General features: G+C 38.2%; 1 protein-coding gene across 1 annotated transcript; it reads left to right on the top strand.

Annotated features, from left to right (window-relative positions):
• The first annotated feature begins 441 nt into the window (after positions 1–441).
• LOC126967958 (cGMP-dependent 3',5'-cyclic phosphodiesterase-like) lies at positions 442–24,604 on the top strand. The gene is made up of 16 exons (XM_050812682.1): positions 442–653; positions 964–1,080; positions 1,780–1,875; positions 5,050–5,189; positions 6,311–6,416; positions 7,492–7,632; positions 8,154–8,302; positions 12,632–12,857; positions 13,845–13,999; positions 15,366–15,524; positions 17,367–17,455; positions 18,476–18,665; positions 18,740–18,881; positions 22,017–22,162; positions 22,859–22,955; positions 23,940–24,604. Exons 1-16 carry the CDS (start codon positions 525–527, stop codon positions 24,066–24,068), a joined length of 2,211 nt encoding a protein of 736 aa, XP_050668639.1. The 5' UTR covers positions 442–524; the 3' UTR covers positions 24,069–24,604.
• Positions 24,605–24,749: the final 145 nt, after the last annotated feature.

A 24,749-nucleotide genomic window follows, 5' to 3' on the forward strand; every position in this document is an offset into this window, starting at 1 on the left:
AGTCTAATTTCTGCGCACGATTATATACCTTACTAACTATATAAAGCTTAAATTAACTTGAGTAAAATTGTTAACAAACGCTCGAATAATAAAGTGGGTAGGTAGCTAGTGAAGGACCAAAAAGAAAAATTATGCCTTTCACACAGTCCTATCCGAACAATCTTAGACATAAATTATTATTAGGTGTGTATTTCTCTATACGAAAGTATACCTACACCAGAAATAAAAATATTTTATATTGTTAGAGTACGTACTTGCCTACCAATTACCAATATTGTTTCCATGGCAGGGAAAGTTTGTAGAGTCTGTGCCAAGGAAAGTCTGGCCAAAGTATAAAATATAAGTATCCTCCCACGTCACCACTAATGTCATGGATGCCACCTTTATTGCAAATGTGTCTGAGGCAAAATAGTTAGTTTTGACCACTGTTTTGACATATTCTGTTTATCCAGTTACCATATTATAATTACTATTATTTTGCGAGCTATTAATTATTCTCACTTGTAGAAAATTTAATAACAACGATGGCTTCCCAAAAACGTCAAGGAAGGCGAAAAAGTATTCAAAACAGTGACCCGGGCAAGATCTTGGACTTGGTGATGAGTCTTACCGACGACACATGTACTCAATTACAGATAAAAATCAATTCGTATGTGGGTGACTTTCATTTACGTTATATATTTTTTTAAACATCTAAGCACAATATCTATAATGAATCCAGACGATCTCTTTTCACATGAAAGTGATTTAGACAGATTGAATCGCCTTGGGGGAAAAGCGTCTCGACGTATGCTGTTTTGCTATATTGTGTCTCTCATTACCTTTTGACAATATTTTGCTAAATGTACCCAACCCAACCCATAAACAGTGCATTCATTTGTTCCATGCTTCATGTACATTCCAACTATTGAATAACTGGGTAGATAGCTACATACGGTCCTTAAAATGAATTTTTTACAATAGCTGTGTGAAGAGTGCGAAGCGGAGGTGGTGCTGCTGATTGTGGTGCACAACCCTGGCATGGAGGCTTCCATAGAAGCTGTCAACAATGTTGCCCTGCCGCGGAAACTCAGAATAGGTGTACGTATTCGTATTCTACCTATTTATTTGCGAGTCCTTCAGCCGAACGCTATCTCTTTGCACCAAACACAGTACCTACCAACCTATCTAGCCGTTTTCAGGATTATAGGCATATTGACATGACAAAGTTAATATGTTTTTCTGAAATTCTTTGTATTGTGGGAATGGGCTATTATGGATACACTGCAGCAGTGATGCGTTATGGACTAATAATATGGGTAAAGCTTCATATGTTCAACTAGCCTTTGGTTTCCAAAAAAATGTTTTCGTTCGATAATAGGCGTCAGGGCGCAAGACTCTTGTAAAATGCTATTTAACAAGTTAAATCTACTATGTACGTAAATATTTACGGCATGCATCTATTGCATTCACGTCAATTATCGAGGTGCCAGAGCAACAGGGCTGCTGCATAGAGTGGTTTTGAAACATTGTCAAAGAATATGTAACAGTGCAAGTACATTATCCTAAAACAACACTTTTTCAACTATTATATTATAAATATAGATTATACATAGAAATCGGCCCTGGGCCATGCGACAAGTGGGTTGGACAATTATTTATGTTCCGAGAGTCATTCTGGTAAAAGGTCTAAAAGCGAAGTCTCGAAAAACTGAAGGTAGTTTTGGGAGCAATTGTCGTAAACTTGTGTTTAAATAAAACAAAAACGTTATAATGATAATAATCAACAATATCTTCCAGATGACGCCCAAGCTAATAGACGTACTCAAATCCTCAACCGAACAAACAGATCTGTTGTGCAACTTTGGTCATGATTTTCAGTCAATCGTAGAACCGGTGAGTTCCAACGCTTTGAGCGCTTATATTTTATAGAAGTATTTTATTATTTATACAATACTATTTAGAGTGAATTAAAAAAAAATGTATTATCCTTTTTTCATTCTATCTAATTTATCGGATAGCCGAGAGAAAAAAAGTCCCGCTAAGTTTCTAGGACTCGTTTGTTAATCCACATTAATTATTGTCCTCCCAATCTCATAAATATTTGGAACACATACGTAAGTAAGTACTTTACTCAAACAATGCACGGAAATTAAAACTATATACCTAGTACTGATAGTAAAGAGGGAGGTAAGAACTTTTTATTTTAAAATGCAGAACTTTGATGTATATAGACGATAAGTTCTTAAAATAGTTTTATAAGTGGAATTTCCTGCGATTTTATTATTTTAGGATAATTCTAAAGGGGTCGAAGTTGTTGCATAGTCTCTTAAGTGTGATTCTGTATTTCAAAACTTTGTTGGAAGTTCAATGGTCGATATTGGATATTTTCGTTGATTTTACGTGTTATAATACTTTTATTTTCAATCGATTCTTCTATGTAGCTTGCAATTATGTGCTCATACCTCCATCCGCCATCTCTTTTTAGTGTTAGTCAATTCGCATCTCTGTCAGCAAGAAGAGTGATTGAAGATCGACGAAAGCTATCCCCATAATAATATTCCGTATTTGGCAAGTTTAAAAACTTCTCAATTGCCTTGGTGTTGCGGCATTTTTATGTCTTCCAATTAGGTACTTGCTTTGTGCATTGTGATTTTTTTTTTTATGGAATAGGATGACAAACGAGCGTACGGGTCACCTGGTGTTAAGTGATCACCGCCGCCCACATTCTCTTGCAACACCAGAGGAATCACAAGAGCGTTGCCGGCCTTTAAGGAAGGTGTACGCGCTTTTTTTGAAGGTACATCACACATCCAGATGGTGGGGATGATATCCTAACTTGTGGCGTGTCGTGCGAAGGTGAAATTCGGCGGCAGGAATCAGGTTAAACAGCTCTTCGGAACACTCCCCGTGATAAATGCGGCAGAACACACACAATGAAGCGACGTCTCTACGCAACGTGAGTGATCCAGCCGTTCACAGAACACTGAGTCCCCGACAATTCGAGCTGCTCTACGTTGCACGCGGTCAAATGGATCGAGCAGATACTGGGATGCACCAGACCAGAGATGACAGCAATACTCCATGTGTGGCCGGACCTGCGCTTTGTAGAGCGCTAGAATGTGGGCTGGCTTGAAGTATTGCCGTGCTCTATTGATGACGCCCAGCTTCTTCGAAGCCAATTTGGCTTTGCCCTCCAGATGGCCACGGAATTGGCAATCGCTCGAGATTTCGAGACCCAGTATTCCGATACTAGGCGCGGCTTTAAGAGAAGTGTTCTCGAAGAGCGGTGATACGACACATGGGGTTTTTTTAGTGGTAAACGCGCAAACTTGAGTCTTCTGGGGGTTAAATTGGACACGGTTCAATTTATCCCATTCCGCGACCTTCTCGAGAGAGGACTCGATAGAAGACACAAGTTTCTCCCGGCACTGGTCGACGATTTCCCGAGAGAAACCTGCATGGCCCGTGTATACGGCATCACCAGTGCTTTCATCTACATAGCAATGCATGTTGGAGGTGTCCAACATATCATTGATATGCAGAAGAAACAGCGTAGGAGATAGCACACAGCCTTGGGGCACTCCAGCATTCACGGCATGTGTAGTCAGCAGAAGATCTAAGAAGGACGGCATGTGGCTATCCACATCCGGGAGCCGCGTTGGCGACTCAACCAATTGGGAAAGACCATACGCCAATGCAAAATTATGCACAAATCGCCCTGCGTAGTCTGTGGTATGTGATCCAAGCCATTCGGCATTGTGCCCGTTGAAATCACCCAAGACTACGATTTCAGCGGAGGGGATCTGTGCAAGCACGTCGTCAATTGCCGCTTGAATGCAGCCCATGAGATGATCGGTTTCTGCGTTACCACTATGGGACCTGTAGACACACGCATAGATACGGACGCGGTCGGCTAAATCTACGCGGAGCCAGAGAGTAGACAGGTCCCTACCCTCAAAATTGCCGAGACGGCGACAGCAGATATCCTCCCTAACCTACACACACCCCGGCATGAGGCAAAATGTTGTGCTCAATTTTGTACCCGGGGTACGTTAAATATGACGTATCGCCAGGTCGAGATATCTGCGTCTCCGTAAGGAAACACAAGGTCGGCTGCGCCGTCTCAAGGTGGTGGTGGACGGCGTTTAAATTGGAGTGAATTCCCCTGATATTGCAAAAGTCCACGTTGAGCGTGGAGCGGGGTGCCGTGGTATTACTGCCTCGTTTGTCCTCGGTCATGCGCGGTTCTGTGCCCACCCCAGAATACGAAGGGCAGCCCGAGCGAGAGTGCTCGGGGAGGGATTCTCCGGCTCTGGCAGAGCCGGTAAGGGTACCGGAGGTACCCCAGGAGGGCCTGGGGTAATATCTTTTTACGGACCGCTTTCATATTTTGTTAGGGGTGGGGGGGAAGGGATGGCCTCCGGTCCTCGACACTAACCTATGCGAAACATAGCGGCACAAGGCCGCTACTTCACGCCGGTATTCTGTGCGAGTGTGGTAATTTACCCGGACGAGTCTGGCCCGATTGTGCTGACGTCATAAGATGGCAGCGTGACTCTCCCACTTCTAAAAAGCCCTTAGTCGCCTCTTACGACACCCATGGGCCTGGGACTCCCCTATTCTTTTTACGCCCCGGGGAAAGTACAGGGCAGCGCTTTTGTACGATTTCAGCTGATTTATCTCTGATAAATATTTCGGTGATCTTGGTTAGTATCACGTAGAATTACAATTATCAAACCATCGTGATTTTCTATGTCTTTTATAGTGATATTTGTAAATTTTTCATTACATTTTTATTACAAATATTACTTCTACACTTGTTTTCAAACGTACATCCAGACATACAAACTTTCACATGTTTAATATTAGCAGGAAGCATGACTAGTAGGATTAATCCTAGATGTGAGGGTTATCACTTAAAAACATAACAAATTTTTTACAATATTGTTCTTTTTATAAACGTAAAATAGTACAAGGAATATTTTTTTTTAATAATTATTGTTTTGTAATGCTAAAGAAGTATTACTTCTTCCGTACGTACGTATACACACTTTTTTTCAATTACAGTACCTCACGACTGAGAATATGATGAAAAAGCGCGTCGTGATGTTTCCTGTTGTGGATAAGCCCTTCTCCGTGGTGGTTTGCCTTGTCTCTCCCAAGATCTTAGAGGAGCACGTAGCTTTGCTGACACAGGAGAGCTTTATGTTAGTATTATTCTGTGTGCGGAATATGTATTTTTTTATGACAGTTATGGATGAGATGAGTAGGACGTTCAGCTGATGGTAATTGATACGCCCTGCCAATTACAATGCAGTGCCGCTCAGGATTATTGAAAAACCCAAAAATTCTGAGAGGCACAACAATTGCGGCCGTCACCTTGTGGCTTGAGACATAAGATGTCCATCTCACTAGCTACGGCGCCCTTGAGATATAACAAAATAATGTTTATTCATTACTGCTTCACGGCCGAAATAGGTACCCACAATTTAGCCGGCATCCTGTGCAAAGGAGCCTCCCACTGGTGAGTACTGGTGTTATATACTCGTATCTAATGCTAGCTCTTTGCTGAGTATAACGTAAAATATAAAAGAAATATATTGAACAATTGATACGAAACCCCCAGTCTATCTTTTAAATCCTTCAAGAACATAGTTTTTTTAAATATAATGCTATAAAATTTTAGGTGGCCTGCGCAGAACCAGACAGGCACCATGATTATCTTCTATATATAATCAACTATACTATTGTTAGCTATGCAATTGAAAGAAGCTGCAATATATTTCTTAAATTTGTGCTCAGTGAGTCCTAGAATACTATCTGTTATTTACGGTACCAGACCTATGAAGGAGCCCTTAAACCTAGCCAACCGGCACGTACATTTTGTATTTCTCTTTGAATTTAATTATGTCAAATCACAATTTTTCAGTAATATGTTTTTTAACATACATTTATTACATACAGGGAGGGTGAGGAATGGGTTAGGATGTTTATATACTTGAATTTTTCCCGAAGTAGAAATATAAAATGCTTTAATGTACCCTCTTTTTAAAAATACTATGAAGGTCCGCAGCATTGCCCCACAATAACAAGCCGTATGACATAATCCTATGGAAGTACGCAAAATAAACGAGCTGTATTCACATCAGGCAACTGTCTGCTGGAGAATTCAATCTATTTTCTAAGTTACTGACAGTAAAGTGGATACTTTTGCAATTTTCCTTCGGCTGCTGACTTTCAGCAAGTCAATACAAATTAGTAAAAAAAAGGTTACGTTGAATATGCTGTTCACTTATTAGCACGATAAATAACATGTAACGCTTACCAGATTTACGTGGCCGGTCCTCAACAAGACTCTCGCTTTGGAGTATGAGCGTACCCTGAAGCAGAAATGTCAGCAGTTGCTGCGAGTGGCTCGGCGCTTGTTCACCAAAGTAATCTCAATCTTTCATTTAATTTTCTAACTACGGATAATGTACTTTTATTTTATTTACGAGGGGGATAACAGGCTCAGGTGGTGGAAAGTGGGGGTTATCCACCCATGGCCATCCGCAACAGCAAGGGTTAAGAAATGAGTTGCCGGCCTTTAAGTTGGGAGTATGCATTAATCCTGAAAGTCCCCAAGTCGTGTTTTACATGTAAAAAAAGAAAAAGTAATAAAAAAAGAATACACCTATAGGTGTATTATGTAGATAAGTTCAAAGTCTGTGTGCATTTGTCCTTCTATCTAAACCCTTCTTCGGTATGTGTGGCGATGTGAAGTTAAATTTAAATAATAAATATATTAAACTTTATTTCTACTAACTGATCACTTCAGCCCACGCTCTCTTGAAGCACGACTCTTCAAACGATTTCCCGAAGACATGCAGGGCCGACGATATATCAAACATGATGCTATTACTGGTTGACACAGGAAATAGAAACGGACGCGTATTTGGCGTATTTTCGATATCATCTTGTCCCCTCGAAGCATGACCACATGACGTTAGTTAATCATGTGGTATGACGACGTCGATGCGTCTTTTCTGAGCGATAACGTTGAAATCCGTATTCATCTGGTAGCTCGAGGGGACGTACTTCAAACGGCTTCTTAGCTACTTCAAACGGTGACGACTTGAGAAACCCGTCTCCATTTCGGGACCTTTTCGTAGACCACTTGAATGCGGTTTTATACAAACATACTTCTAATATTGTATTATAAAACCATATTTACTACGTCTCTGACTCAGCGCCACTCAATTCAATCATAATTTAGAATAATATTAGGTATATTATACTTGGGGAACACCTACTTTCACGAGCCTAGCAAGTACCGGTCACGTTGTAGATACTGCGGGATTTATGTTTTCCACCTGAAAAATTCCGCTCTTCAGATTGTGTGTGTGTGTGTGTTCCAAGAGAGAGTACTGTTACAGTAATTGCTTACCATCCGGAGACCGTTGGGCTCATTTCTTTTCTCTTTCCATAAAAAGACTTTGAAGCAGCTCGTATTTGTTAACCTCTGTACAGGTGGCGTCGTTGGAGACGCTACTGCAGCTAGTGATGGAACAAGCCAAGCAGCTGAACAAGGCAGAGTACTGCACCATCATGCTCATAGACATTGAGCATATGGAGCTCGTGGAGAGGTGTTCAGCTAACTTTACATCTGGGGTAACTATTATATTTACTTTCCCTATACTTCCCGGGGCATAAAAAGAACAGGGAAGTCCTCGGCCCAAGGGTAAGAGGTGACTAAGGGCTTTTACCAGTGGGAGGCTTCTTTGCACATGCCGGCTAGATTATGGGTACCAAAACAGCGCCTTTTTATGCCGTGAAGCAGTAATGTGTAAGCATTATTGTGTTTCAGTCTTAAGGGCGCCGTAGCGAGTGAAATTACTGGGCAAATGAGCGTTAACATCTTATGTCTCAAGGTGACGAGCTCAATTGTGGTGGCGCTCCGAATTTTTAGGTTCTTCAGGAATCCTGAGCGGCACTGCATTTAATGGGCAGGGTGTATCAATTACCACAATCTTACTCGTCTCGTTCCTTATCGTCATAAAAAACGTACCATTAAACAAATATCGGTTGTCTAACAGCAAGAGGCTCTATCTAGACGTATAAATTATTGATATTATGTGGTCATCTATCTAATAAATTTTATTTACATAGTCCTGTTTTTGTGTTATGATAAGGATGGGCTGGAGAAACTTCGACGGTTTCCAATGAACGTTGGAATCACAGGAGAGGTTATAAAGACTGGACAATTGATTAATTGCAAAAATGCCAAGAACCATACCCTGTTCCATCCAGACATAGACTGTTACCCTGGAGTCGAGTGCAAGTATGAACTCTAAATACGTTTTTGCATACAATAATTATGGTTTAGTTAATTAATTTGGATTGCCTTCCGACATACTCCGATCATGCTAGACCCGGCTCAACTTCACTACTACTATTTCCGCGATTTGAACAATTTTTGAAGTGAAAGTTTCTTTAGCTGTGTTGGGCACTTTTGTAGTAGGAGAAAATCTTATGGGTTCGCGTCACCGACATGCTCATGACTGGCGCACGCGATTCATAAATATTTAATAATATAAACTTAATCGGTTTGCATGTGCCTGCCTTCTATTGTCGGCTTAGTACTTTTTCCACAACGCACATTAAATTAATAATAATAATAATAATAATTTATTTCTCTTAAAATCATAGTTTACAGCAGCTAGTGGCCGGAGTCACCTTTTAAGCAAATAATGCCTGTACCAGGTGTCTCCGCTCTTCCAATTCAGCAATGTGTTATATTTAACAAAAGTTTTATTGACATGGTGGTGAAATAATAATAAAGTTATGAAATGAATATAAATTTAAAAAGGTTATGAAATGAATATAAATTTACAATTTAAATATTTGGAAAGTTACTTTTGAACACCTTAACAATTACAGCGACAAAGATTTACAATTACGATTTTTAATTCTTATCGAACATGTAATTCACTTTTTATTATTATAAACATAAATGATAAATATGTGTAACTATGTGTGAGTGTGTGTGTGCGTGCGATACTGTGTGTTTTTGTGAGTGTTGTGTGCGTGTATATATGTTAAGTGCGTGTGGAATATTTTCTGTCTGATCTATGTAAACATTGGATAAGTTATTATACTATGTACATTATTTAAGTTGTTTAAGTAAAATCTCCGTTGCCTCATAGTCGAGAGACTTTAACCACTTCTCTACGATTTTTTTACAATCGTTATATTGTTTTGAGTGGATATGTAGTTTTTTATTTATTTTATTGTAAATTTGAGCTGAGAGACTATTGTATTGTGCGCTAGCAAACTTTGTTTTTGTTTGAGGGACTTTAGTTACGTTAGGTTGCCTCCTACTTTGTTTATTATTTACGAGATATGGTACTTCTTTATGTTTTTTGATTAAAACATGTTTCAGAAACAGTTTCCTCACAGAGAGTAAACCGCACTCAAGGTAAAGTTGTTCTGTAGAATATCTGTAACGTTTGAAATACATGGCCTTAATCAATGCTCGTTGCGAGCGCTCAATGTCTAAAAACTTTATTTTTGCAGCACCTCCCCACACTGGAATGCAGTAGGTTAGGATGGATTCAACTAGTGCAGTATATATTCTCTTTAGCAGAGTGTTAGAGGAATCACTATCGTTCTCAGATTTGTCATTCTTTGGCATCACGTACCTCAGCGAGCGAAAAACCCATATTAATTTTCTGACTCTTTCAGCCAGTTGCTCAAGGTGAGGGTACCAGGAGAGCCTCTGATCAAGTATGACTCCTAGATATTTGAAATTATCTACTTTATTGATTTGGGGACAGTTACAGTTATTATGTTTGCTAAGTTTACAGTTATGAACTTTCAGATTAAAGTTGCCATCGGGCTGATTATTAACCACAGTAATTATGGCTTAAACTCTCCTCTACAGCTAATGTTACAATTATATTATAATTGTATTTTTAATATAGATGAAAACATTGTTATCTTCTTTTCAAACTTTCTTAATTTAAAAAAACAAATTTATATTGCTCTCCAAAATTTATAGATTTTAGATTTAAAATATCACACGTATTTCGTATAGTAATGTTGTGCCTACCTTTAATTTAAGTACATTTAATCTATTTTATTATATTTGTTTAATTCTTATTGCATAAGTTAATATTTGTATTTAGTTGGTAAGCCTTTATGTATAAATAAATAAATAAACACATATTGTTAGACACTTTTTGGATGGGTGAAATCTCGTGAGGTCGCGTCATAGAAATGCTTATAGCAGTATATCTGTAGCTATACAGCTGACGTATTGTGCAACATTAATGCTGTGTATATCTTAAAAGTAAAATTTAATAGATTTAGTGAAAAGTTCAATGTATATTTTACGGTGCATTGTTGAAATAGTGTTTTTGTTCCATTAATACATACATACATACATAAATTCACGCCTCTTTCCCGTAGGGGTAGGCAGAGACCACTTCTTTCCACTTGCTACGATCCTTACATACTTCTTTCGCTTCGTCCACTTTCATTATTCCTTTCATACATGCTCTCCGGTTTAGGGTACTCTTGACCTGGCCTTTTTTCAAGGCGTCCCTGATTTGATCTTGAAACGTCCGCCTAGCCACTACCCCTTCCAACACTTTCATTCACACTGGCCTTATACACTTTCTTCGTCAATCGTTCTTCATTCATTCTCTCGACATGTCCAAACCATCTCAGCATACCTTTCTCAATTTTTGTCACAGCATCTTCTTTCAGACCACAACGTTTTCTTATCTCACTATTTCTTATCCTGTCACTCAGTGTAACTCCTATCATACTTCTCAACGCTCTCATCTCAACTGCATTTATTCTGCTTTCATGTTTCTTCTGCCATACCCAACTTTCACTTCCGTACATGAGTGTTGGAACCAACACCCCCTCATGCACAGCCAAGCGAGCCTTATTAGACACCTTCTGACTGTTCATAAAGGAGTGCAAAGCTCCATTCACCATGTTTCCTGCATTCACTCTTCTTTCAATATCACTCTCATACTTTCCATCTCTTGTAAATTTAGAACCCAGATACACAAACTCATTCACCTGTTCAATTTTTTCATCTCCAATCACGATATTGCAGTCTGTCACTACCTCATCTCTTTCAAGCACCATCACTTTCGTCTTCTTTACATTCATCTTCATTCCCTTTCTACCAAAAGCTCCATTCATAGCAGTTACCATCTCTTGCAACTCCTCGGCTGAAGATGCAAGTAATACTTGGTCATCAGCATAGAGAAAACATTTGACGAGTAACTCATTCATTCGGAAACCACTGTCATTCTCTTTTAAACCTGTCAAGCAATTGTTCATGAACAGATTAAACAGCCACGGTGACGCAACACATCCCTGTCTAACACCGTTTTCGATATTAAACCATTCAGTGTATGCCCCGTTTATCCTTACACAAGCACTAGAATCTCTATAGAGATTGCAATGCTCGTATGAGGACACTGCTCACACCGCTCGTGGACAATGCTGACCACAATTCATTCCTCGCCACTCTATCATAGGCTTTTCTAGATCCACGAACGCGCAATAGACCTTTTTGTTTTTAGCCAAAAACTTTTCGGCTATGCACCGCAAGGAAAAGACCTGATCCGTACATCCCATTCCCTTTCTAAATCCCGCTTGTGCATCCCATACTTTTTCGTCTGTTTCATTCACAACTCTTTCAATCAACACTTTTGCATACAATTTACCGACGACGCTGAGAAGGCTTATACCGCGGTAATTTCTGCAGTCTTGTCGTGACCCATTTCCCTTATACAATGGCACGATTACAGCTTTGCACCAGTCTCCTTGTTCCATTAATATATGATTTAAATGGTTTTAAAAATAAATTTAAATGAATAATTTAATTGTTTTTAAACATTATGAAATTTCAAATTTTAAAACTAGAAGTTGAAAGTTTTCACTTCTATCGGAAGTCTCTACAACTGCCAATAATTTTTAAAAACCAAAAAACGAGTTGATTTGAGTTGAAACATGAGTTTGTTGAATCCATCTCCATTCATCCTTCCAGTTTGTTGGGGCCATCCCAGAGGTCTACCGCAAAGGTATGAATGACCTTCCTGTGAGATGACAGAAATGTTAAGATAACGAGGGTACTTCGATCCAATATAATTATTTTATCCTCAATCATTTTTACGTTTTGACTCTAGATGGACTATGACAACTGTGAAAACGTCTAAAAAATGAGTTAACCTCTATTTTGAGCAATGCACGCACTCAAACACAAAGTATCATACAAAACACGAGTGCAAGACGTAACTTGTCACGCAAAGTAAAGTAATAAACCTGGCCTGTTTTCATCAGTTGTATCTAGCAGCAAGTGTCTAGACGTATAATTTATCTAAGCCTCTAATATTAATTAAGTATGTAATAATCAACTACTCTTTATCTTTTTCATAAACAGTAACGGCGCGTGTTGTATAAAATTAATTTTATTTTGATTAATTTAAGAAGCCCGATTTCTTTATTTTAATGGATAAGTAGTGTAAACTGGCGTACATAAAATACATTTTAATGCTCGCGAGAGTGATCTACTAGACAAATGAACCTTTAAAGTATACTTTGCTAACTATTATGACACCTGATAACCATAGGTCATATTTCTCAGGGCAATTCTTGCGTTTCCAATTCGCGAACAGACTGGCATAATAGGCGTGGGACAATTGATTAACAAGATTGGTGATCCATACTTTGACTCCATGGACGAGGAGATGGCGCTAGCGTTCAGCATTTACTGTGGCGTCTGTATCACACACTCAGTTGTATATCAGAAGATCCAAGAAGCTCATATACGAAATGCACTTGCCAATGAACTGGTTATGTACCATATGAAAGTAAGTGCACGTCTCGTATGTAGGTAAAAATCTGCCACGCCGCTTGATCGCTCGACGCGGCACAAAATTCTATAGCCAAATGAGACATCTCCTCTCCTCTCCGCTTGATCCATTTCAACCAAAGCCAAGCGGGTAGGAGATGTGGAAATAACGAAATCTGATTTGTACTGTAAACAAAAAGATTAACGACGCGGACGGCGCGGCCAATTTAACTTGGACAGCGATCAGTCAGAGAGAGAGACTTAAAGATAGTCTCATAAAGAAGGGCAATTTTTTTATGAAAGAGGAGGATGTTGTGAATAGACAATGAAACAGAACACAATTAAAAAAAAACTAAATGTTATAGACATCTCAGTATGTTTGACAGACCGCCTTTTCTACATTCTCTGTACTACAGCGTCTCACAGTCTCAGATGTAATTTTATTTTTAATAAATAATTAGTTTATATTTAAATTAGTTCTTCATTTTTCATTAATCCCTTCCTGGAGACCTTCAACACTAACAACGAACGCACTTCAAACGAACGCACGGGTCATCTGATGTTAATGGTTCACCGCCGCCCACGTTCTCTTGCAACACCAGAGGAATCACAGGAGCGTTGATGGTTTTTTTAGAAATGTATACGTGCTTTTTTGAAGATACCCATACCGTATCGTTCCGGAAACACCGCACAAGAAAGCTCGTTCCAAAGCTTAGTTGTATGTGGAAGAAAGTTCCTGGAAAACCGCACTGTGGACGAACGCCACATATTTAGATGGTGGGGATGATATTCTAATCTAATATGATATCTAGTTTGTGGCGTGTCGTGCAAAGGTAGAATTCAGTTCAAACAGCTCTTCGGAACACTCTCCGTGATAAATGCGGTAGAAGGCACACAATGAAGCGACGTCTCTACGCAACGCCAAGTGATCTAGCAGTTCTACGGTCATCCACTTTTAGCTATCTCGCTTCGTGACTTTTCTGTCATAAGACTGCAATGTTCGAAGGTTAGTGACACAGAACTGGCTCGTATCATCGGGTGCACCGGCTTCCACAACCACCCCCACCTCACCAGCCTTCACTTCAACATGCGTGCGCTGCCACACAGAGAGCTGCCTTGCTACGTATTGAAGATGTTTATTGACCTAGGCTTCGATCAAAGGCAAGATCATACAATAATACCTAATAATAATTAAGCATTGAATGAACCACACAAATACCACAGTGTCTCAAGACGAAGGTTTTCAATCAATGTGTGTTGCCAGTGATGACATACGGAACGCAGACGTGGTCGCTAACTATTGGCCTTAGACGAATCCGTCAGAACTCGTCAGAACAAATTTTTGTCAGAACTCGCATCCATAGTAACCCTAGCCTTATGAGGAAGCTCACTGTTGCTCAGCGGGCAATAGAGAGGGCTATGCTCGGAGTTTCCCTACGAGGTCGAATCAGAAATGAGGAGATTCGTAGGAGAAGCAAAGTCACCGACATTTGCGAAGCTGAAGTGGCAGGGCACATAGCTCGATGGACAGATGGCCGGCCAGAACGGGCGCCCTTCAGACCGAAACTATCCGTATACTAGACCGTATCTAGTGAAATTACTGGGCAAATGAGACTTGACATCTTACGTCTCAAGGTGACGAGTGTAATTGCAGTGATGCTCAGAATTATTGGGTTTTTCAAGAATCCTGAGTGGCACTGCATTGTAATGGGCAGAGCGTATCATTTACCATCAACTGAACGTCCTGTTCGTCTCGTCCCTTATTGTCATTAAAAAACGTACTTCTTAATATTGGTATTTATTGTGTTTTATTTATTATAAACTTGGATATAGGAAATGTTTCAGTCAGTCTTTGGTTTGAAATACAGTTCGATTTTAAGACCACAAAACGAAACAATTCGGCATTGTTTTCGCGACACGTTCTGTTTGAATGCCGACGTAAACGTGCATCAAACGTCATTTTGTTAGTAGAGGGCACTTGACCGCTGCGCGGTTCAAGGGGTAAGCTTAGCGGTCGAGTCGTGATGAGTGGCCGGCTTAAGGCGACACTAAATGCCGGCGACCTTGAGCGATATGAGTTCACGGCTCCTATGTAACAAAGCCAATATTTTAAAAATTCTTGGGTCGAAAATGTAACATTTTAACAGGCGCAAACTGCTTAATTGCTTACAATCCTCATTATTGATTACTAATCTGAATAAATGTACCTACATAAAAAAGTAAAATCTATAAGAACAACTTTTATGATAGTAGTATACTAAACAAATGCATGATGCCGAGAAAAATCTTGTTTAACTGCAAAGAAAACTGGTAGTTCATAATAGCTCTGGAGTGCTAACTTTAACCAACAATAAGCATTAGCAACCTATAAGTAAGACTTAAGGGTATGTGTAACAGGATAAAGTAGTGTTTATAGCTCTAAATCCTATATTTTCACTACAAAACTTGTCTTAAAAACACCTTGTTTGCATGTTTTCTGTTTATCCTTCGCCTTAACAACTTGATAATATGAATTATAATACGACAGGTTCAAGTTGAATAAACACAAAGTGGGTCGCTTTATCCTGCACGTGAAGAAAGGATACCGAGACGTTCCATACCATAGCTGGCTGCACGCGTTCAACGTCGCGCAGTGGGCATACGCTGCCTTGGTGAACCTCAAACTAGTGCAGCAAGGATACATGACGTAATCAAATCATATTTAATCAATTATATTGTTATTAATGTTTATCTACACCCATGCTTTAAATACTCTTTTAATGATTCTGAAACAGTTAGCTTATTTCCAACATTTAAACACCCAATGTTCTAATAACCATTACATCATCCAAACGATTTTTTTTTCAATCCCTTCATGCTCAAAGAGTTAACAGACAGCCACATTCTTATTGCTCGATGCGTGGTATCTGTATGAATGTCAAAAAAAGAACATTTTCATTTACGCGCGTTCCACACTGCCAGAACGTCGCGCGCCGTAAAAAAAGTAGGTTATTCGAATCCCCGCCATTTTTCTTAGATATTTTTATTGTTTTGTTTACAAAAAATAAGCGATTCATTTTAAACGCTGCAGAAGAACATAATATTCAAGTGAATTTTAATTATTGCAATAGTGCACAAAATGTAAATTACTACTAAAATAAATAATTATTTCATTAATACTTAGTTTATTTGTATATAATCAGTAATGGATGATATTAGGTTACTACTAGGTCTGGCTGTTTTAATGCTAGCAGTAAGCTGTTTCAGAATCTTTAAGAGTCTCTTATGAATCTTTTTTCTTAGAAATCTTTATGAATCATATTATGGGTGTAGATAAAGTCTTGTATGCAACTGTAGATAATTAGGTATTAAAACACTCATGTGATACTATTATCAGACTCGGCTTCGCCTCGTGAGATAAATCCACATTTGTGTTTTAATACCCCTTATTATTCAACAGTTGCATAAATAACTATTACTGACTATCCGCCCACGTCTGGCAGTAGTAATAACTGTATGTGCAGTGTTTTTTACAGTCACTGCACCTATTTCTGCCGAAAAACAGATGCAGTTGACTCGTTAAGTGTATATTTTGGTATGAGGGAGTGTTAGTAGTCACAGACACGTAAGGTAAGGTAACGTACATTAAACAACTACACTTACAATCACGGTCAATAATTGTCTGAATAAGAACTCTGCTTACGCGTCCATTAGGCAGAGTTTTCGTTTAGTTGTGTTTCGACCGCGCTTTGAATACAACGCTACGCACTGGCAGTGTTAAGTGAAAAATTGTCCAAATAACAGCATATCCTAGCTTAGTATAGTATGGCAGATTATATAGAAGATAATATTGCTTGGTTCTTGACTGGTTCTACGCAGACCAACTAAATGGTATTATACCTATTAAGTAGGATAAGTAATTTTTTTTTTTATGATTTAAAAGATGGACTGGGAGTTTCTTAGATGTTTTTCTCACCATGTCGAAGCTCTTTACGAACTACATAGCTTCATGACGTTTACCAAGTATAGTTGCAATATGCTATGTTATTGTCACGCCCTATGGTAAATAAATTTATATGTATTCTATTCTACACCAAGACTCGTTCCATCGCTTACTCTAAATAAAGAAAGGTCCATAAAGCTTATGCGTTGAGGCGTGTAGATAGAAAATAATAATATGACGATTGAAGTTATGATTTAGTTGGGAGAGTTTCTTTTTATCGATTATTTACCGGGAATACGATTTGCACCAAGCATGGGTGATTAACGACGGGGCAAATGTTTTGTTGGCATAAAATAGATATGTACACAGTACAAATGCTGTGTACATATCTATTGTGCAGGAGAATATACGAGTAATGATAGTAGATAAATTGAAAGTATTATGCCTTAATGATTGAGTTATTTTATGCAATAAGCAACCCTACGGATCACCTCATTTAAGTTATCGCTTTCTTGCCACCCACAGAGGAAGTTTATGAACAGTTGGAATTTTGTATATCTGGTAAAGATATATCTCCTCTCACATGTGACATGTATTATTTTTCAGTGAGCTTCAGAGCTTCGTGTATTTTATAGCCAGTCTCGTTCACGATATGGATCACCGCGGGACCACTAACAGCTTTCAGATACAGGGGAGTAAGTTGTTCCTTTCTGCTATTTTAAGGCGCACCGACGTGCACCGACGAAATGGCGTGAATTATACAACATGTATTCTGGCGGGGCAATAAACCATCGTTCACAAGGGCAATGGGCAGGGTATATAGCTCGACGGACAGATGGCCGCAGGGGCAGTAAGGTCCTCAATTGGCGACCACGAACCGAAAGACGCAAGTTGGCCGTAAGGTGCAGATTGCCCCTTCCGTCAAATGTTTTTGAATTTTCAATATTAGTAAATTATGACTGAGGCTTGCACCAACTCACCTATACCGAGGTCTCTCTCTTTTTATCTTATGAAAATACGGGACGAGACGAGCAGTACGTTCAGCAGATGGTAATTGGTACGCCCTGCTCATTACAATGCAGTGCCGCTCATGATTATTGAAAAGCCCAAAAATTCTGAGCGGCACTACAATTGCGCTCTTCACCTTGAGACATTAGAATATGTTAAGTCTCATTTGCCCAGTAATTTCACTAGCTACGGCGCCCTTCAGACCGAAACACAGAAATGTTTACAGATTACTGCTTCACGGCAGGCGCCGTTATGGTACCCATAAACTAGCCGGCATCCTGTGCAAAGGAGCCTGGTATCCCACTCTGTTTTCAACGCTCTTTTCGACGCCAATCCTGCTTGTGATATATTTGCGGATGGATGGCAGACGTTTAACAGAATGTTTGCGTTTTTGAGAGAGGGATGTATGAACGTTATTTGATGTATTAGTTAATAACTATAAACTTTGTATTTATTTACTATTATTTGTGTACATATTAATGTTTCCTATTTGTAATTAGTTACTTACTTTAATATTGTAAATGGCTCACACCGTTTTATTAGAGTATCTATAAATAAATAAATAAACGAATGAATTATAGTTTTATATTCATAATGTAACTAAGCCATCTTGTCCGTGATAGTCACAACATTGTATTATTTGCTGATGATACTTCACTTTTGTTTAAAATGGATATCGCATAATATTAATACATAATATATTTTAGAGACAACTCTAGCTGCCTTGTACTCGAGTGAGGGCAGCGTGATGGAGAGACACCATTTGGCTCAAGCAATGTGCGTCCTGAATACCGAGGGCTGTGACATTCTAGAGTCTTTGCCCAGGAGAGATTACGACAGAGCCATCATGCTGTTGCGCGACTACGTATTGGCCACGGATCTTGCTAATTATACCAAGTAAAAAACGTGATGTAATAATTCGAAAGTTATCATTCCTTAAGAGTATTTAAACCAAATTAAATATAACCCAGGAATTTGAACGACTTTCGCGCCGTATCGCTGGACTTCCAGAAGGGAAATCGCGTTCATCAGAGCTACTTGCATGCGATGCTCATGAACGCAGCAGATCTAAGCGACCAGCTTAAGGACTGGGCCAGCGTCAAGAAGACTGCGGTGAGTTTTGTACTAAGCACCAAATACCGGATAGACTCGTATATGGCGACTGTTGCAAGACAACACTATATTATCAATTTGTGATAACCCTCACTTCTGGGATTAAAAACACAAATTAAATTTGAAAACAATTTATGAACGATGCGGGACTCGAATCCAAGACCTCTCGCGTTCCGTGCGAGCGCTCTTCCACTAAACCAACAATTCGAGTGACGTCACGTTTGCAAATCTTGATATATCTTGTTCCACTCTCAGGTTGTGGCTTCATCGTTCATAAATTTTGTTTTCTAATTTAATCTAAACATAAAGAATAGCTAGAATTAAAATCTTACCACATAAGCGATTTTCTGCTGTTTTGCGTGCTACTTCAAATTAGCCGAATAGAAGACACTACAATAAATTTAAGATCTTAAATTATTAATTTAAGATCTATACTGTAGACCTACTGTATTAGACGCAATAAGTAAATTTCATTTCATTCATTTGATTCTTTATCAACTTCTTTTAGTTTTTTAATTTAAATCATGACAAATTCTTTAGTTACTCTTTGATGGATCGCATCGGTATAGGATCGATATATGATCTGCAATGGTCAATATGTTTTCAGAATATCATCTAAATCAGTTAATACTTTTCTTCCTCAGCTATAACAACGAAGGAACTTATGATGATAAGTAATTACCACGGCAGGTATGCCCATGAAAAATATTGCTTAAGGCCATAAACAAGGATTTTGCACCAGGAAAAGTCTTTTCGCATCATTTAGTAATCATAAACTTGTAATAAAATCTCTTTGGCTGTATCTGTATCTAGCTGGTTATGATGACATTATCAAGGTTACAGTAATATTTAAAAAAATTGTAAAATTTGGTTTCCAGCTATTTTTCAAAATTTTATTTCAAAAAGGCAATAGAATTGTGATGGACCTAAGACAGAGTCAGCCAGGAGCAATTAATTAATCTGAGAATTTTGATGCTAGATGCACCTTGCTTGATCAAAAGAAACAACAAACATCGTTAGCGACTCAGCAAAAATTTACATTTTGGCTGGAGGTTGGCAATGACCTTCAGATTTCCACCTAATTTAGTGTCTTCAGAATTATTTTAACCTAAAAAATGGACTACCAAAAATTCAAGTCGCGTTTTTTTTTCTCAGAAATCCCATAATTTCTACAGCAACGGCATCATGTCACAAGCTAGTACCTGCAGGATTCTTTTGAAACAATTTGGCTTTACTAGGGGACGTTCAACAACGGATGCAGGTGTTGAGCTGATCAAGAATATTTGTGATGCCTGGGAGGAATCGCAGAATGCACTTGGCATCTTCTGTGATTTATCTAAGGGTTTTGATTGTGTTCAACATTCATCGTTGGTCAGGAAGCTATACTACTATGGCATAAAAGGAACTGCGCCCGATCTTCTCACTTCATATCTAAACAATAGAATTCAGAGGGTCGACGTGAATGGCAGGAGATCTCCTGGGACTCCTCACAGTATGGGGGTACCACAAGGGTCTATTCTTGGACCGTTCCTCTTCCTTATCTATATAAATGATCTTCCTAATCTTATAGAGAAAAAACATAAGGTAGTATTGTTTGCGGATGACACTTCACTGATTTTCAAAGTGAAAAGAAACCAAGCTATGTATGACAAAGTGAACGATATTTTATCTGACATCGTGTACTGGTTTAGCGCTAATAACTTATTGTTAAATAGCAAGAAAACTAGATACATTAACTTTACCGTACCAAAATATGTCAAAAATGTAAATATAATGTTTTGTTAAACGGAGAGGTGATAGAACCGGTGGAATCTGCTATATTTCTTGGCATAGCTCTAGATTCAAAATTACAATGGGGATATTGAAGGATTGGCGAACAGACTTAGTTCTGCAGCATACGCGGTTAAAAAGATTAGTCAATTAACTGACATAGATGCGGCGCGACTAGTATACTTTAGTTATTTCCATAGTATTATGTCCTATGGTATATTGCTATGGGGCAACGCTGCCGATATTAATACAATATTTGTGCTGCAGAAGAGGGCTATTCGCGCTATTTATAACCTAGGTCCTAGAGAATCATTGAGAGCAAAATTCAAAGAAATTAATATCTTGACTGTTGCTTCTCAATATATTCTTGATAATGTAATGTATGTTCATAGGCACATAAGTGAATTTACCAGAAACTGTCATAACCATAATGTTAACACCAGGAACAGACATAAACTGATGATGCCTACTACTCGGCTAAGTCGAGTTAGTAAGTCTTTTGTGGGGCGATGTATATGCTTTTACAACAAGATCCCAGAAAACGTTCAAAACAAAAGTATTACGTTATTCAAAAGAATTGTTAAAAAACGTTTGTGTGGTAAAGGTTACTTTAACATAAATGACTTTCTTAATGATACCACAGATTGGGAATGGAGCGACCGCCCTCAGGCTATTATATAATAAGTTTAATTGTACAATGTTACTTTAATTGTAAAACATATTTTTGATGAAAAAAAAGCCCGCTGAGTTTGTTGCGCCCATTCTTCTCAGGCCTGAGGCATTCATTTTGGAATGGGTGGTAGTTTTTTTTTGACTTTCAATAAGTAATTTCACATCCTATTTTGAAAAAAATATTTGAATTTGATGGTAAAATATCATCGAACAAAATGGCACATATTATATACTTTAGTTAAACTATAACAATATAATATAGTAAACATAATATTAAATGCAAAGAAACTTTTTCCCTAACCTATTATTTAGGTTACGATCTTGAAGACAGCTCCTATTTCTGCCGTGAAGCAGTAATCTGTGAGCATTACTGTATTTAGGTCTGAAGGGCGCCGTAGCTAGTGCAATTACTGGGCAAATGAGACTTAACATCTTATGTCTCAAGGTGTCGAGCGCAGTTGCAGTGCCCCACAGAATTTTTGGGTTTTTCAAGAATCCTGAGTGGCACCGCATTGTAATGGGCAGGGCGTTATAACTACCATCAGCTAAACGTGCTGCTGGTCTTGTCCCTTATTGTCATAAAAAAAGTTACACTTGTCGTAATCTTCTGGGATCTATTCTGTTATTTGTGCAGCTTGACTAGCATCGGGTGAGTCATCCATGAAGTTGATTCATTAATTTATGATCCCACAGTCGGCAGTTTTGAGCGAATTCTTCAAACAAGGTGATGTTGAGAAGAGTCGAGGAGATCTGCCACTTATCCAAATGGATAGAGAAAAGTGTTTCATACCACTCCTTGAAATCGAGTTCTTAAATACAATCTGCATTCCTTTGTACGAGTAAGTATTTTCAAATAGTAGTTTAATTTTAAAAAATAGCTATAAATAATATGATACGCATATCATATTATTTTAGCTTAAGTATGTTATCGTATGAATATACTACACACAAAACAAGTATTTAAATATTTTATTTAAAAATTTTATACATAATATTAAAACATAACTCAATCAGGAATTACACTAAAACACAGAAAATTCAGACATACACTCATTCAAAATAATTAAAATATTTATTATTTTATGACATAGTCGTGGTAAACGCGTAGTATGCGTATCGCGACTAAATAATCTGAAATTCTGCGGGTAGGAAAAAATGTTATGGTCATAATATGATCTTCGTTAATATTTAAATGTAATTCGAAAAGAGGATGTAAGTACTACGGAATAAGAGCGAGCGGGCGTGTACCACAACGGCGCCTATTTCTGCAGTGAAGCAGTAATGTGTAAGCATTACTGTGTTTCTTTCTGAAGGGCGCCGTAGCTAGTGAAGTAACTGGGAAAATGAGACTTAACATCCTATGTCTCAAGGTGACGAGCGCAATTGTACTGCCGCTCAGAATTTTTATGTTTTTCAAGAATCCTGAGCAGCACTGTATCGAATGGGCAGGGTGTATAAATTTCCATCAGCTGAACTTCCAGCCCGTCTCGTCATAAAAAAATCGAAAGCTGACATACGCTCAATCTATCTTTCAGTACAATTGGACACATACTACCGAAGATGGCGCCGTGCGTACGGGTATTAGAAAACCATGTGGAACGATGGGATGCCGCCACTCAGATTTTCGCCGAGGTTAAAATTTATATAATTATTATGTTTTTTAATTTATAGCAGGATTGGGTCACGAATTATGAGGTAAAAAATATTGTAGTTGATAGAGCTCTAGTCCACGATTATAATGCTACCACTCTTATTACAAGGTAATGCACTGTTTTCAAGAAACTATCGATAACAAATTGCAACCTAGAACGGGTAAATCACGTAAATAAAATGCAAATAAAAGCACTGGCATGGCTGCCGGAGGCTTAAAACTGAACACGACACAGAACACAGGAACATTCAAGCAACTAGTAACTATGATAGAAAGGGAATAAACACCATAGGAAATAAACGAATAATCATCGAAAAATATATTTTTTTAACTGGCTTTTCAAGTCTGTGTTCTAGCCCTTTATTCTAAAAATTATTATTGAAGAAGCCGTCTTCTTTGCCGCAGACAATTTTTTATGTTTCATTTCACTGTTTTACATTTCAAATTTACAGCTTTTATAGCCTTCCGCCGCCATGCCAATGCTCATGTAGCGTTTTACTTACGTGTTTTACCAGTTTTGAGGTAAGAATCTTTTTCGTTATTTCCTTCAAAACTGTGCATCACATTGTAATAAGATTAGCAGCACTATAACTGTGGATCAAAGCACTATCAACTACAATTTATAAAAATTGGTAAGCTTAGGTTATGTTAGAATAGTTGAACAACACACGAGTCATATATATATACAACATAAATGCGTAAAAGAGAGAAGAACGGAGATACAACAAGAGAAAAGAAAAGCGAATTTATTGTTACTGTAACCGATTTTCATTGACAAGTCGTAATATGTTACCCACGCATAGAATGAGCTCCTTAGTATTTTAAATCTTAAATTAGCGAATGCACACATTGACAAGTCAAAATTGGTCACGCAGGTCTGTGAGCTAGTATATCTTAAGTCTATGGTTTGCACAATATTATATGGAACCAAGACGAATAATAAAACAGAATCGTTGTACCAATAGGTGCCGCTAACTGCGGGTTTAACAATCTTGCTGAGCCCAGAACTAGACGAGTTGATAGAGAAGAACCTCAAAGAGAAGGAGAGGCAGAAACAAGAAGCCGAAGAGGAGAGTGCTCAAGCAAACAGTTGACGATTGCTTTTGGAAGGAGCACACGGCCAAACCTGTTTTCAGGGCAATTTAGTGTGTCCTCTGCTAAATCGGTTTATCTTCTGCGTGTCCGTTCATACTTGATTAACGTAGAATAATATATAGATTTATATATAGGCCAACGAGACGGGATAAATAATGTAAACAAAAGTTTCAGGCCTTCAAAACATTTTTATTTCAACTAGCTGACCCGGAAACGTTGTTTTGCCATATAAATTATTTTTAGTGTTGGACCGTTTCTTGGACATTGGAACATTATTTTTCTAAAATAAATAAGTTATTACATCAGCTACCTGCCAATAAAAGTCCCGTCAAAATGGGTCCAACCATTGCAGAGATTAGCCGGAACAAATATATATATATATATTTAGTATATACATGTAGTAAAAAATGGTTATTTCAATATTAAAAACAGACAATCCAGTTTTATTTATATGTAAAGATTAATTGAATACAAATTTTGAATTCCCTATTCTAATCTCCGTCGTCTGTATTAGACAAAGATGATTCTTCGGAGTCCGAATTTTTTTGTTTAAATTTATTTGTTTACATTTTCTATCTCCTTTCGTTGGCCTTAGTATAGTATATATTAGATAGACATTAGTTCGGCCTGAATTATTATGCAGGTATTGAAATAATTCCATTTGATCAAAACCGTTCTAC

This window comes from Leptidea sinapis, chromosome 14, assembly GCF_905404315.1.
Source record: "Leptidea sinapis chromosome 14, ilLepSina1.1, whole genome shotgun sequence".
Lineage (NCBI taxonomy): Eukaryota > Metazoa > Arthropoda > Insecta > Lepidoptera > Pieridae > Leptidea > Leptidea sinapis.